The 16,242-nt window shown below is 51.4% G+C and overlaps 1 protein-coding gene across 2 annotated transcripts in view; it reads right to left on the bottom strand.

Annotated features, from left to right (window-relative positions):
- Positions 1-15,579, bottom strand: part of Igdcc4 (immunoglobulin superfamily DCC subclass member 4) — a 32,840-nt gene extending 17,261 nt beyond the window's left edge. For both annotated transcript variants that reach the window (XM_038324056.1, XM_038324057.1), the window contains exons 1-3: positions 15,516-15,579; positions 4,065-4,418; positions 3,080-3,221 (exon numbers count right to left, since the gene is read on the bottom strand). In XM_038324056.1, the coding sequence (XP_038179984.1) occupies positions 3,080-3,221; positions 4,065-4,418; positions 15,516-15,579 (560 nt within the window). The remainder of the gene's footprint in view (positions 1-3,079; positions 3,222-4,064; positions 4,419-15,515) is intronic.
- Between the last annotated feature and the right edge of the window lie 663 nt (positions 15,580-16,242).

The following is a 16,242-nucleotide window of genomic DNA, read 5'->3' as shown; positions in this document are numbered from 1 at the left end:
GTAGTTAAGCCAGAGGCGAGGTGGGACCCTGCCTGCTCACGGCTGTCTAAACCTTTTCTGATCTCGCTACAGTGTGGTTTTGGAAGCTCTGATTCTGGAAAGATGTCTGAGATGTATTGGTTAGTAGGGGAGAAGTCACAAAGTATTGCTTAGGAAGAAATTCTAGTTTTGGAAAACAGATAAATGATAGGTTGGGATGGATGAAGAAAAAGCCAAGGTTAGTGAAGCTTGTGTAGTGAGGGGGACTAGTAGGAATTCTTACTAGTTGAACTTTACAAAATGAGATAAATAATTATTTGCAATAGGTTTTCACAGGCTGGTATGGAACTCACTCTGTGCAGCTGGGGAAGAGCCTGAACTTCTGATCCTCCTGCTTCAACCTTCCAAATGCTGGGATAGAACGTTTTCAAATGCGAAACATCAAAGTGTGTGCCTTCCCCCTGTTTGTGACGGAGGGCATCCGCGCACAAGCAGCAGTGTCAAGGCGTGAGAGGACCGGTTCTCACGCATGCGTCACTATAGCGAGTGATGTGGTGTGTTTGGGCAACAGGGTTCTTGTCCGGAAAAAGGGCCCAGTGAGTCCCATCCTGCAAGCTTCACAGCCCTGACCCTCTCCCATGAGCTCACATCCCACGGGGGACAGAGACACTGTAAGTTACCAGCTCCAGGTATGAACCTCGTATATATTTCAAAGGGCCTGGATGGAATATTTAAAATGTTAGTGGCTTCTCTTCTCATTCCATAAAGTTGTGTATTTTGACATAAATCTTAACATAAATTCAGTTTTTAGTCTCATTCATGACTGGCTCCTATGGAAGAAAAAGTATCCCCTATTAGTAGAAATTCGTGTAAGTGGAGCTGGGCTGTAGCTCAGCTGGTAGAATAGACACAGACAAAAGCCTAGGTTCTATCCTCAGCGCATTGTGAACAGGCCACGGTGGCTCCTGCCTGCAGTCCCAGCGCTGGGACAGTAGGGAGTGGGGGAATTAGGAGTTCAAGGCCAGCTTAGGCTCCTGAGCTTCTGCCTTTAAATAAGTAAACAAGTACGTAAATAAGTAAATAAATAAATAGTAAATGCCAGGGAATTGCCTTGGGTTTAGCGCTATCACTGGTTGGAGAATACGTGCTTTTCCCCTGACAGATTACCCCTGTGTTGCAGATGCTCAGTTTACAATCTCCTATATCCACTGGGCTGAGTTTACGGCTATCATATTTGTATATCTGGGCACGTGCAAAAATACATACCTTGGCCTAAATCAAGTTGCTGTTTTAGACATTTCTTTATTCCCTGACACAATGTGCTAGGGCATGTGAGCCTGGGCTATTTATATCCCAGGATCAATTTTCAGAGGACTTTGTGGCAAGCGCTGCTGGAGCTGGGAGCTGGCAGCCTCACCTCATGGGTGAGGCCTGTAATGCCATGGGATGATGCCTGAATTAGATGCTGGGAGGGGAAGTCTGTTTTGCTGAGGCCAGCCTGATCTACATAGTGAGGTCTGGACAAGCCTGGGATACATAGGGAGACCCTGTTTAAAGCAAAACAGAAACCTAACAATGAGAGAAAAACAGAAACAAAAATTAATAAATGGAGCCAAGTATGGTGGCACAGGCCTATAATTCCAGGACTGTGGAAATTGAGGCAGAAAGGTCATAAGTCTGAGGCCAGCCTGGGCTACCTAGCAAGACCCTATGTCAGAAAAAAAAGCAAACAATTGATTCCCCCCTCCGAAAAGAAAATAACAGTAGTTGGGCAGTGAGACAATTCTCCTTTCTTTTTTGTTTATATGAAATTTAAGAATGTATCTTTGAGCTGGAGAGGTAGCTCAGTCACTAAGAATACTTGCTTAGCATGCTCCATCACCAGTACCACATAAACTGTTATTCTGAACCCAGAAGACAGGAAGATCAGGAGGTCAGGATCACCCTTGGCTAATGTTGAGTTTGAGGCCAGCCTGAACTATAATGAGACCTTGTCTCAAAAATAAAAATAAACCAAAAAAACTAACATGCTATAAATGACCACATTTTGGAAAATCACAACTTAATTGAATGTCCTTCCCATTTCATTTCAGATATGGGTAGAATAGAGCTGAATGAAGTAGTACGCTAAGGACGAGTGTAGGCCAAGCTACACTAGGTCAACAACGACCCTATCTGTTGACTTTATCTGATCACGGGTGTCCTGTGATTTCCCTACACCTTCTGCTCCTACCTTGACTCGGGCAAAAGTCAGCAAGGCTGGGAGCAACTCAACAGTCACAAAGCAGGTTGGGCGTGGTGCTTGGGAGTGATTTGGAAGCCCATGTTTCTGAGCTGGGGGATCCCACTTCCATGCAGAAGGGGAGAAAGACACAGCTGACAGACAGATGCAGGAGAGGACTGTGGAATGCCTGGGAGAGATCTTTGGAGACGCATCCCCCAATGATGTATAATCCATAGGTGAGGACCAAGACTTGAAGCCAACCCAGAGGCCAAAGAGGCAGGGAGGGTTCTGACCTGCTATGTGTGTATCTGGACTTGCCAGGAGCTCACTGCAGGGAAAAAGTCCTGGTTGTTCTCTGCTTCGCTTCCAACCTGAAACTTTCCCTGGATTGTTCCATCAAGCCACTATCTCTATAGGAAGAGAAGGGGAAGAAACAAGACGGACCCCGTGGCCTATTGGTCAGATGCCTGCACTTGACAGGGCAGAGTGGAGACAGGAAGAAAAGAGAGGAGTCCAGGGAGAAACTCCAGAGGAACCTTGGAAAGAGCAATCTGAGCAGAAGCCAGCCCTCTGCAGTGGCTCCTGGTGTGGTCGTAAATAGAACACAGCAGCTCCCTGGCACTTAGTGCCCCAGTAAAGCAGGCAGTAGACTACGGAAGGGCTCTAGACTGTCCTCCAGTTCTGGGCACCCCAACCTGGTGGGTGGTTTTTCTTCTAGAGAAAAAAAACTAACTTGACTAGAAGTCAGGCTAGCAGTTGGGCCTTGGCTGAGTTTAGGTGAACAGAACCACCTCGCCTCTAAGAATCCCAGCTCTAAACATGTACCAGAACCCTCTGCCCTGCACATTGGGGCAGACTTCCTTGCAGGACACTCACCTAGGCTCCTCAGGCACTGTCACCTGGTCCTTTTCCCAAGTAATGGTGGGGACGGGCAGCCCCTCTGTGTGACATTCAAAGCGTGCTGTCCCATTCTCCTCCACTGTCTGGGACTCTGGGTGCAGAGAGAAGTCAGCGAGTGCTGGGGATAAGCAGAGTGAGGAGAGGGAACAAGCGTGAGAGCGTGAACACAGTATGCACAGGGACACAGAACACAGAGCCAAGCAAATCCAGAACAAGGCAGACACAGCTGGGGAGCAGAGAGAGGTGGCCAAGGCAGACACAGTTGGGGAGCAGAGAGAGGTGGCCAAAGGATTTCTACTTAGATGGTGCTAGTGAATTCCAAGGTCCTCCTGCTCAACATCACCATCAAGGTCATACTATAGGTACATTTCTTATTAACGTGCTCTAGAGAGCCCTGAGGGTCCAGAGCCAGAGGATAGAGGTTGGCTATATCCCTGTGCACAGCGCTGATAGGGGTTGGCTATAACCCTGTGCACAGCGCGGATAGGGGTTGGTTATATCCCTGGGCACAGCACTGATGGGGTCGGCTATATCCCTGGGCACAGCGCGGATAGGGGTTGGCTATATCCCTGGGCACAGCGCGGATAGGGGTTGGCTATATCCTGTGCACAGCACAGATAGGGGTCGGCTATATCCCTGTGCACAGTGCTGTGTGGGTGGGGAACACAAAGAGACAGCTCTGGGGCCCTGACCTCTTCCTGGCAGAGAAGCTAATCCTATACACTAGAACTCAAAGGGTGGGGAAAGGACAGTGAGGGGGTGAAGACACAGTTGAAGGAGCCCTGAATGGTAAGGGCAGATAATAGCAGGAAGGGACCCACTGAGCAGGACAGGACAGGAGGCAGAGAACCTGGGCTGAGCTCCTGGTTCTGGTGCAGGTAACTAACTGTAGTTCCTTCCCCCACCCATCCCTTCCCATGGTCTCCAAATCTCAACCCTCACCCCAGATGCAAGCACTTACTGGCAAGCTTAACCACAGCAACCTGGCTGGCCACAACTCCCAGTGGGCCATGGGCCAGACAGGAATAGCTGCCCTCAATGACCTTCCATGTTCTAAAAGCTTCCTCGTCAGCACCGTCTTCTGGTTCTGGAGGTGAGGACAGCCACAGGGAGCCGTTGGGTAGCAGATGCAGGTGGTCATGCTCCAGCACGGTGTCCCCATCCTTGCTCCATGTCGCCCTGGTTGGCGGTCCAGCAGCAGTAGCCCCCAAACTACAGTCCAGCACTGCAGCCTGCTGGGGGCCCAGGACCACTTGCAGTGGCCCTGCATCACAGCTCAGCTTGACGGTTGTCTCCTGAGGCAACAGCAGCTCCCCTGTGAGGAGGAAGAACCACCAGGGCTGTGAGCAGGTGGCCTCCTGGTCGCTGACTGACACACCACCCAGTGCCAATCACTTATGGAAAGACCCTGTCTATCAAAGCCAGTTCTCCCTTCGTTAGAAGTTCCTTCCCTCTTGGGTCCCATCTTCCCAGAGCTTGACTTCTTCACCTACCACAAACCCCAGCTCACTGCCGTCTATCACAACAGCCAGACAGTAAGTCAGATCCAAATGTTTGCTTTCCACCTGATAAGTGGCAGCTGTTTTGTCCAGTCAGCAAAAGGGACGAAGAGCTCTACAGGCTAGTACACAGTGGAACCCTGGGAGTGTCATGCCCAGTGCAAGCCACCTGCCACCAGATGCCACAAACTTTGTGAGCTCATCTCTGGGAAATGTCCAGAGATCAACAGTTACCAAGGATTTTGAGCAGAGAGGAATGGGGGAGCAACTACTAAGGAGCACGAGGTTCCCTTGGGGTGAAAAATGTTCTAGGCTTAGACAGCGGTCGAGGAACACAACTTTATTAGTATATTAAAAACCACTGGGTGGAGGGTGCGGTGCGGAGGAGATAGCTCAGTTAGTAGACTGCTTGCAGCGCACATGAGGCCTGGATTTGAACCCCAGAGCTACATAAGTGGGGTGAGTGGTGCACACCTATAATGCCAAAATTCTGGGGATGGAGCCAGGAGGATCAATAGCTCAGGTTCCTCCTCATCTTCAGCTATGTAGCAACTTGGATGCCTGCCCGGGTTGCACGAAACTGTCTCAAAAAAGCATACTCGTACATGTGGCAAATTCTATGTAAATTGTATCTTGGTTTAAGAGATACATAGCAATTCTTTCCTTTAGGGCTGTCATGAGTGCCCACTACAGCATTGCCTGGCTCTCTGTGGTGGCTCAGTGGTTTTATTCCCTCTGGAATCCAATGGGTCATCTCCACCACTATTACCCAACTAAACACACACCACAAGCTAGAAAAATGTTGTAGGTGGAAAACTCTGAGAAACGCGCTATGAGGGTAAAGCAAGTATGAGCATGCATGCCTGTGTGTGTGTGCGTGCACACGCACGCACATACTGCCTGTAGACCCTAACACTGCCCCTGCCACAAAGGGAAGAGAAGGAGGATCACACACTATCCTGAATCAAGACAAAAATCATGGGGAAATATTTCTTATCATAATTAATGCTTCAAAAGGGCCTGCCCATCATCATAAGAGAGCAACAGTTCCCCATGTGAGTCCATTGTCACAGCTGAACTGCTATCCCCCTGTCCTATAAAAACTCAGTAGCCCAAGGTCTCCCCTTAGTCTCTAGCCTGACCAGACCAACGATGGAGATGACATCCTCAGTATGAGGCAAGTCCAGAGTGACAGAGCCACATAAAGCAGGAAGGCTAGGCAATCAGGGAGATGTATGCCTTCAGCTAAGCACTTCTTCCAGGTCTCAGCTTTTTCAATGATACAGAGATTGGTTCTGGAATAAACACAGCACCATCCCAAGCATACCCCAGGTGGTTTCATCTGTGTTCCCCTGCATATATATTCTTCTGTCTGCTACAATGGTCAACACCTAGACTCCTCTGTGTCCCTATTATTTCCTCCCCATAGCATTCAAAGAAGACTAAGATAGTCCAGGGGCTAGACAGCAGTGTACACATTTAATTCCAGCACTCTTGGGAGGCAGAGGCAGGTGGATCTCTGTGAGTACAGGCCTGATCTACAGAACAAGTTTCAGGACAGCCAGAGCTACACAGAGAAACCCTGTCTCAGAAAAAAAAAGGGGGGGGGGGACTGGAGAGATGGTTCAGCCATTAAGGCTATTACTCTTGCATAGGACCAGAGTTCAAGTCCCAGCACCCACATGGTGGCTCACAACCATTTGTAACTCCAGTTCTAAGGGATCTGAGGTCCATACAGTTGAACACATACATAGCATGAGCACAGTGGTCCAGTCAGCTTCCTGCTGACCCTCCATCCCTCATCCCTTGCCTCAGCCAGTTAGGACTGCCTTTTTCTCCCCTGTATTATTATTGTTATTCTTAATTTTATGTATATAGGCATTTTGCCTGTATATGACATGAACACATACATACACAAGCAAAACACTCATACACATCAAATAAAATAAGCAACTCTACATTTTTATTGACTTCTTTCTTTCTATTTATTTTTCACTATGAAGTTGCTCGAAAGGCAGGATTTGTACAAGTGATGCCGGGGCACGGCTAGCAGACGAGCTGAGAGAATAAAGGGTTCACCTTGCTGCCACACTTCAGCTGCTGAGACAGCTCTAGGCTGCCTCCTCCTCAAACCAACCCCCCCAGCTGTAGCATCCTGGTACAGCTGCTTGCTATTTGTTATCCTCAGTGAACCCCATCTCATCCATGCCCTCACTTAAAAAAAAAAAGACAATGACCTCTGACTCTGCAGTACACTTACATGTGAACACGTACATACATCACAAACAACACGCACACGCACGCACACACACACACACACACACACACACACGCACACGCACACGCACGCGCACGCGCGCACACACACACACGGGGAGGGAGGGAGGGAGGGAGACAGAGAGATCAAGGTCTCAGTCTTGCGGCTTCAACTTCCAGCTGTCTTCACAGCCAGTCCTCTCTGGGACTCAGTTTCCACACATTTAAAATGCAGGGGCTACTGAGCCTCTGAGAATCAACCAAGTGCTGCATGTCAGAGGTTCAGAACAGGGCGTGAAGGACATCGCTCAAGAAGTAGAGGGGCTCATTCTCTTTTGGTGGGGTGCTGGGGGTAGCACTAATGGCTTTGTAAGGTTAGGCAAAAGCTCACCACACGGCTGCACCCGAAGCTACAGAGGCGGATTCTTTAAGACCCTGGGCACACGGCAAGGAGTTACACAAATGCTCTTTGCGGCCCTTAGCACCCAGTCTTTTCTGTTCTTCTGAAGCCCTAGATTCCACGATTCAAATTCAGAGTTGTGGAAGGCAAGCATGGGCTCTCAGCCCAGCAGCTTCAAATGCTCTAGTCCCGAGGCAGAACTGCAGGCTTGGATTTCAGAGAAAAAGACCCACAGAACACGAATCCTCGAGCCCTCTGGCAGCCTCCCCACCCCCTAAAGCATGTCCGGGGCTTGGAAAATCCCCTGCCGTGCTGAACAAACAATGTGAACAGTTGGGGCCCGAGCAGCTGCTGGGTATGTCAGCAGCCTGGGCTCTGGCGGGCAGGACAGCCGCCAGAGGGGCTGGTGGCTGGCAGGGGGGCCCCAGGAGCTCCAGTTCCCTTCCTGAATATTCATGGATGAGCAGATGTCTAGCTTGACTACCTCAGAGGAGCCCAGCTAGGCGGAATCAGGGAAACCCACAGGGATGAAGACATAGAAGGACGGGGGTCCGTCTCAGAGAGCAGCAGCACTGTGCCGCAGCCTAGTGGATCCATATCAGTGGCAACTTCCCCAAGTTCAAGGTTCAGTCCATGGATGAGGAAACTAGGGACCAGACACAGGGGTGCGGTGGGGAGAGCTGAGCAAACTGTCCTTTGACTTTCAGGAGATGAACCTGGAAGGGGTGTGGGAGAGATGCTCCTGAGAAAGAGACTACCCAGGGAGCTCTGCCCGGATGCCAGCCACCCTCCAGGAGACCTTCTGCCTTTCTCTAGGAAAGTTTTTCCAATGCTATTTGCGAGTCTCTTAAGCATTTTCGTTCCTGTTAGAGCTGAAACAAACTTCGTGCTCCAGCCATCATTTGGTCTTCTCCAGGATTTTAGGGCCAAACGTTTCTGGCACAACCTTGGGTTAGCTCCTTTTCTCCCTTTCTGTCTCCGTTTTCCAGCCTTAAACAGGGGAATCTCCAAACTCAAACATTTGCATCAAACTTCTTGGGCTAGGCAAGTGGTAGCTCAGGCCTAGCATGCTGGAGGATCTGGGGTTGATCCCTAGCTCTGGATAATTAGGGCTTAGAGGTACACACCTGAAATAGGAAATATCTGCCCTAGGGAGGTGGAGGCAGGGGGATTAGAAGTTCAAGAGCAGGCTAGAAATATAGCTCAGTGATAAGAGTGCTTACAAAAGAGCCAAAAAACCCCAAAAAGCAAACAACAACAACAAAAAACCTTGGATTTGGTGGCACTCGCCTTTAATCCCAGCACTTAAGAGAAAGAGGTAGGTAGATCTCTGTCTACAAAGTGAGTTCTAGGACAGTTAGGGTTGTTGCACAGAGAAACCCTGTCTTGAAAAAAAAAAAAAAAGAAAGAAAGAGAAAAGAAAAGGGTACTCGCCTAATATGTTTGAGCCCCTAAAAATTCAATTCCTAACACACGTACCTAAAGTTCAAGGTCACCCACAATGACGTAGGGAATTCAAGTCCAGTCTTAAAACCAAATCAGAGGCAGGTGGAGCTCTGTGAGTTCAAGGCCAGTCTGGTCTTCTGTGGGCGTTCTGGAAGAGCCAGGGCTGTTACACAGAGAAATCCTGACTTGAAAAACTAAACAAAACCAAACCAAAAGTATGATTCCTCTGCCACCAAACCTGTAATAGTGGTGACTGAAAGTGGGTGGACCTTACTTGTCCAAGGGACCTTGCTCCCCCACGCCACTGCACGGCTGACTCCCAAGTCTTGCGTCCAAGTGTTTTCCTGTTCTCTAGCACACTGCAGGCATCAGAGGTACTTGCTGATCACCAGTCTTTCGCCTCCAGGGTTTTCCCTCAATCCTCATCGGTCTTTTTCGTGAGAGCCTAACAGAGATACAGAACTTCTGTTTTGGAGATCCCCGGCCATTTTCAATTTTATTTTATTTTTTTCTTTTTGAGACAGGGTCTTTTGACTTAGCTCTGTCTGTCCTGGAACTCACATGGTAAACTTATAGAGATTCCCCCTACCTCTGCCAGGTGAGGGCTAGGATTAAAGGCTTTTTCCACTTTCCCTGGTCCTCAATCTTATTTTTCTTTTTCTTTGTTTTTTTTTTGTTTATTTTTATGTGTACTAGTGGTTTTGCCTGTATGTATGTCTGTATGAAGGTGTCGAATCCTCTGGAGCTGGAGTTACATACAGTTGTGAGCTGCTAGAGACTGAACCTGGGTCCTTTGGGAGAGCAGCCAACGTTCTTAACCACTGAGCCCTCTCCCCAGCCCCTCAATCTTATTTTTCAAATTGATGTTTTGTTTCTCTCTCTCTTTGAGACCTGGTCTTACTATGTAGCCCAGTCTGTCCTTGACCCTCCTGCCTCTGCTTCCCCCCCCCCCCCCGCCCCACCTCTGGATTTTTGAGACAGGGTTTCACTGTGTAACAGCCCTAGGTGTTCTGGAACTCACTCTGTAGATCAGGTTGGCCGTGGGTCCACAGAGATCAGCTTGCCTCTGCCTCCCAAGTGCAACTGCCTCCCAAGTGTGCCACGACTGCCCAATCTTACCCCTGCTTCTTATACAGGTTTGTGCCACCATGTTGGGCTCTGAGAAACTCTTTTGCCCACTTTGGAGGACAAGTCAGATTTTTATGAGACCAATGAGAACCTAGTCAGGAAGGCAATTTGCTATAGCGTTCCAGAGTCTGACTGGAGTTATTCGGTGAAGTCATCAGGAGCCTGAGTTGGGTTCCATTCTCCAGGGAATGTTCAAGAAGGACAGGGCATGTAGGTGGGGGAGGGAGGGTAATGCCAAACATCAGAGCTTCCATGCTGTTCTCCACAAATTTACAGCTTGTTTGCAGCTGAAGGGCAATCCTCCCTGACACCATAGGCCATTCTTCTTTCCCAAGAAACACAAGGCAGTTTCTTCCAGAGCCTTGGCCACCATCCTCACCACATACTAAGTCCCTCCCTCCAACAGCTGGACGTGGGGCCTGAATAGGTGCCATGGACACAAGAAAGGCCTCAGTCCTCTCTCCCTCTCTCTAATCCAAGGAGGGAGACTCAGTGTCATGTAGGGTGACAACAAAGCCACATTCAACACGGCCTGTCTCCTCCCGGTCCCCGATATTTGTGCCCACCAAGCCATACAAAACAAGCCACCCCCAAGTGAAACCGCCTTGTGGGTCCCCTGGCTACTTCTTCCTAGAACGGCTTTGGAACAGTCTGATTACGACACTTGTCCCTGCACTTCTTCCGGCCTCGAGGAAACTGCGTGCCTACATTGCTGCAGTTACCACTCCAGACCATTTTTGAGACCCCTGTCTCTTGTAACTCAGGCTGTTCTTGAACTCTATATGCAGCTGAGAATGACCTTGAACTTCTGATCCCTCTGCCTCTACCTCCCAAGTGCTGGGATTACAGGTTGGATCACAGGGCCAATTGCATGCTGGGCAAAGCACTCTACCAACTGAGCAACAACCCCGGCCTTGTTTTTGGCTTGTCTTTAACAATCTCTTAGGGTTATATTCTAGTTGTCCTTTAGGCTTTAGCATCTATAGCAGTGTCTTGTGTAGGGTAGATACTCTACTTAAGTAGCTGTGTAGACATGCAGACCCCTATGCCTGTCCAAGCCTTGGCTTTGTTATCTGTGAAAATATAGTAAATCCCTTCAGAGTTAGGGACAATCTGAATAATACAGACAGAAACTGCCTGGGATATTATTATTAGACACCTAATAAAATGCTTTAAAACCTCCTAGTCCTGGGGGCTGGGGATATGTTCAGCTGGTAGAATGCTTACCTAGAATACATGAAACCCTGGGTTTAGCCCCATCACTGTATAAACTGCATGTGTTGGTAAACCCTGTAATCCCAACACTCAGAGGGAAAGGGCAGAAAAATCAGAAGTTCAAGGCTATATAGTAAGTTCAAGGCCAGTCTGGGCTAAAAAGGGCCTGTCTGAAACAAACAAACTAAAACCATACAGAAACAGAACAGCAAATTCATGGTAAAACTTTGTCTAAATATCATTAAGGCAGGAAATCATTTAGCTTGCTGGTTCTGTTTTACATCTCATATGCTTAAAAGTATTTCTTCTGGGCTGGAGAGGTGGCTCAGAGGTTAAGAGCACTGACTGCTCTTCCAGAGGTCCTGAGTTCAATTTCCAGCAACCCCATGATGGCTCACAACCATCCATAGTGAGATCTGGGGCCCTCTTCTGTTGTGTGTCGGTGTATATGCAGGTTGAACACTGTGTACATAATAAACAAATAGATATTTAGAAAAAAAAAGGATTTCTTCTGAGTTCACCCTGTCTCCGCATATGAACTGTTGATGGGTGCCATAGCTCTGTCCTCAAAACAAGAAAGAGACCCCCCCCCCCATTAGGTGATCAGGAGTCCTGACTTGCCCCTGAGAGAAAGCTTATTGACCCTTGGCTTCCTTGACCCCAGTGACCTCGTGGTTCCTCCACAGCTACAGGAGTCCTACAGCTGGCCTAGCCAGAGGAGAATGCAGGACCCCAGGGTAACCTTTCTGGTTTTCCTTCCTGAACCCCACTCTCCATCCCATCAATTCTTCCCCCTGCCCTCCTGGGAGCCCTAGGCCTGTCCGGCAGCCACATGTGCTCTGCATCTGGAATGCCAAGTCTGGTTGCTGTACCTCAGAGACCGTGGAGTGAACAGGAGATGAGCAAAAGAATTCCACATCCCCGGACCAGCCAGAGAGGTCTAAAGCTGCTAACTTGTTATGTTTCCAAACCCCTGGGAAGAGTGACTGGGCGGCAAGATCAGTTTCTCACTGAGTAACGTCAGAAGCCCACACAGGCTTCTTGTCTGTAAAATGGACTCACAATAAATTCTATTACTTTCTATTTTTTGACGGGAGTAACTCGAGTCGCTATGCAGCCCAGGCTGGCACTTAACTCACAGCAATCCTTCTGCCTCAGTTTTTCAAGCACTAGGGTTACAGAGAGGCACCAGAATGCCCAGTTTCCCATGTCTCTCTGAGTACTGACATTACATGATGCTCTGATCATGAGATTTCTTAGCTTGAAGGAGATACTGTCAGGAAAATACCCATATATAAACATGTGATTAATGAGGCCATGGAAACACACACAGGTTCACCTGAAGGTCTAGGTAAATTCCCTGCAAGAATCACCATCAAAAGAAGCTTCTTCATCTTTAGTCCTAGCACTCAGAAGGCAGAGGCAGGCAGATCTCCTGAGTTCCAGGCCAGCCTGGTCTACAGACCGAGTCCCAGGACAGCCAGGGCTGCAACCCTGTCTCAAAACAGACAGACAAAAGGCTTCTAGAGTTGACCTCTAGGAAGGGCCTGACTCTCAAGGCAGAGAAAGGGGAAGACAGGGAGGTGACTTTCTGGTGAGGTAAAGTCTCCTGTGTTCTCAGAGCCCTCTGGGTCCCCCAAGCCCCCAATTCTAACTTGAGTGGAAGGGGGAGCCCCACTCCTTCATATGGTAAAAGAGCTCAGCTTCTTGCCACTGCCCTCAGTTGGAAATCTTATTCCTATGAGCTCACAGCCACAACCTCTGACCCATAGGCAAGGTCAGAGGACTGGGTGTTGTCCTCACCCAGCCCCAGCCCTTCATTCTGGCCCACACTGACTTTTCTGGGAAGACTATTATGTTTGACTTTCTTCTTCACTACTAATAGACTATATCTATAGGTGCGGGAGAGATGGCCCAGTGGTTAAAAGCACTGGCTACTCTTCCAGAGGACCTGGGTTAAGCTCCCAGCATCCACATGATTGCTTCACAACCACCTGTAGCTCCAATTCCAAGGAATCTGACACTGTCATCTGGTTTCCATAGGCACTGGGCACACATGTGGTGCACAGACATATTTGCAGGCAAAATGCCCATACACAGATAAAAAACTGATAACAAAGAAAAACCCACTGATCTATGCTCACACCCTTCCCATTCCATTTCTTTAATAGCTCTAGAATCCAGTGCCTCTGGCCATGCAAGCCACTAGCTGCCACCACTCTATCTCCTGGTATCCCCACCTCCTCCCCAGGAGGGCTTCTTGCCCAGCCCTGCACGGTCCATCCTCCACACGGGCTACAGTGAGCTGATGCAAAGCTAGTCTGAAAACCTGCCTGTAGTGGGGTAGGAGGGTCTCAGGCTAGACTTGGTGGGACTAACACTGCTCTTTGAGAGCTGGGACTAGTTCCTTCCTTAGCCTCCTCTCTTGACAGGCTAGTAGCCTACCCCTCCCCCATCTGCCCCACTCCCACCCCGTATTCTAACCGCCAGCCAGATTTAGCTTGATGCAATGATGTGAATGAAATCTCCTCCCAGTATTGGCACCCCCTGCTTGATCTGGAAGACTCCTCTCTGCGGGGCTGGCTCTTCCTCGCTCCATCAATTTCTTCAGAACCTTTCCTGATCTTCCCAGTATGGCTCAGGAGCCTCTCTTCCGCAGCACCTTGCTAGTCCTGGCCTCCAACCCTGACCCTAAGCCTGACAGCCTGCCTCTAGGACCTTGTTTGCTACATTCTGGGCATCAGGCAATCGTTAACCTATAAAGGCAGCCCAACAAATACTGTGAAAGAATGGATGACCTCTATTCTAAAGGGGTGTCCACAGACTGCAGAGGTTCACACACTCAAAGGAGGTTAAGCCAGGGCAAGAATAGTAGTTGCTGTTAGTCATTCAGGTGGCCAGGAAGACTCCCAATGCACGCTGCTCTCTGCCTGTGTAGTGGGGAGCAGGGAAAGGCCAGTCTCCAGACTTTCTCCGGTGCCCCGGCCCGAGGCCTCAGAAGTATTTAATAAAGCGCGAGTGCGATTGCCAGCCAGGATCCCGCGTTCCTGGAGCTTTGGGAAGAGCAGGAGGAGGAGGGGACGCGCAACTATTCCTAATCCTTTGGGCTCCAGGAAGACAGACACCTCTCTGACATTTGCCCGCGCCACATTCACCTGACAACTCCCGGACCCCCAGCTTCTGCGGCCCAGCCAGCCCCACGCACAGAGCGGCCACCACCGGCTTCCAGCCGGGTCCACGGTCTCAGAGGGAAAGGGGCGTGTCTGGCTGGGCGAGCTAGGGTCCGAGCTGTTTCCAGCACTCTCCCACACGCTGTTTTCCTGGAGATGGGCCTGGGGTTGGCCCGGCTAGGCTCCTTCCCGCGCCCCCCCCCAACCCACTCCCGCCGCCCTCCCTGCCTCCCTCCCACGTGGCCTGGCCCAGTCTCTCTGGAAAGCCGCAGCAGCTGGAGAAAAATCCCCCTCCCCACCCCCACTGCCAAGTCCCTCCCCGACTCGCCCGGGACACATCCTCAACTCCCCCCTCGGCAGGGAAGGCAAGAAGTAATCGAACAAAGCGGGCAGCCCATCCCCCTCGCGGCCCTACCACCTAACCTCCCTTGGGCCGCCCCGCAAACGCACATCCCACTGAGAGTCAGAGGGCCCAGGGGTGGCAGAGGCTGCTCTGGCACACACACTTGGACACTTCGTTACTCCCTCCCAGCTCTTTCTCCGGTGTGTACAGTTGTGATCTTTACCCCTGACCCTACCCTACGCTAGGACCGGGAGACTGGAGGGGGCCTTGCTGACCTCGTCCACGCTTCCCCTGTCCGCCCTTTGGGGTGGGGCAGGAGTGACACGCGTCCCATCCAGAGACCAAATGTTGGGTCCGTTCACTAAAGCAACTGGTTTCCTGCCCTTCCCCCAACCCTCTCGGAACCCCAGGTCTGGGTCCACAACAACCCCATATTCCCTTACCGCTCTAGCTGGCCCCAGGGGCCACACCCACTGGGCAAAGTTGAGTGTGGTTTTTCTCACCGCCGCCCCCACCACGAGCAAGGACACTCCCCAAAAGCCAAGGCCAAATACTAGCTCAGCCGCATCCAGTTACACACGCACCCGACACAAATGGAGGTGTAAGAGCACACTCCCGCCCCGCTTGCTCTCTCAGGCACACTCGCGACCGCGAGACGCGTGCAGGCAGGGCAGAAGCATGCCCCGCTTAGAGCTACCAGCGCCGCAGCCACCCGCGTGCCGGCGATGCCACCCGGCGCCTTAGGCACGCGCTGTGGACACATTCTCCCGCAGGACACCCCCACCCCGACCACAGACACGCACACCTCACACACACAAGGTCCACGCGCAGGGGGACACGCACGGACACAGCAAGGACAAACACCCCCTTCGGGCAAGTCCCCGCAGCCCCCGGGGTGCAAACATCGCGGGCGCTGGGGACGCCCACTCGCGACTGCGGCCACCCGGGCCCTTACCGCGCGCGGACAGCAGGCAGAAGGTCAGCGCCAGGAGCCCGCGGCCCGTGTCCGCCCGCGCCATAGGGCCGGGCTCGGGCCGCCGCCGCCGCGTCCGGGCGCCTGGGCCGCCGCCGGGGGAGGGCGCGCCGGGCGTCAGTGGCTCCGGGAGGCGCGGCGCCGCGGGCGGGGGCGCGGCCTCCGGGGCCCGGGCCCGAGCGGGGGCCGGCGCGGGGGCCGGGGCCGCGGCCACTTCGCCCGCCCCTCCATCGCCATCTTGGGCGAGCGGCCCACGCGGGGGCGCCCCGCCAGTGTGGCCACCCTGCCCCACAGGGGACCCCGCGCCTGGGCACCACCGAACTGCTCCTGCGCCCCACTCTGCATTCGGCGCCTTCTGCTCTCCCTCCTGGTCACCTCCGTCTTCTTTCTGTTCATCTTTTCACCTGAGCCTCTGGATCTTGTCCTTGTCATGACCCTATCTCAGGGTCTCCTACATCTCTGTTCTAGGCTCAGTGGAGGCCAATTCATTGAAGCCCTGTCTTTTTCCACCTCACGTCTTGACCTGAATCTTGCTTAGCTTCTCCACAGGTTGTACCAACAGACCCACAGGAGATACCGCAGTCCCTTGTTTCCTCTACCTCTGTCATCCCAAGCTGAGGGATCTTTGGCTTCCTTCCTTCCTCCTCAGTTGCCAACCCAGTCCGGACTGTGTTCCGCCTCTCTGAGGGACAATGAAGACTTGCTTGCT

Source organism: Arvicola amphibius, chromosome 3, assembly GCF_903992535.2.
Source record: "Arvicola amphibius chromosome 3, mArvAmp1.2, whole genome shotgun sequence".
Taxonomy (NCBI): domain Eukaryota; kingdom Metazoa; phylum Chordata; class Mammalia; order Rodentia; family Cricetidae; genus Arvicola; species Arvicola amphibius.
Note: the sequence above shows the minus strand (reverse complement) of the source record. Positions and strands in the feature narration are given on the sequence as shown.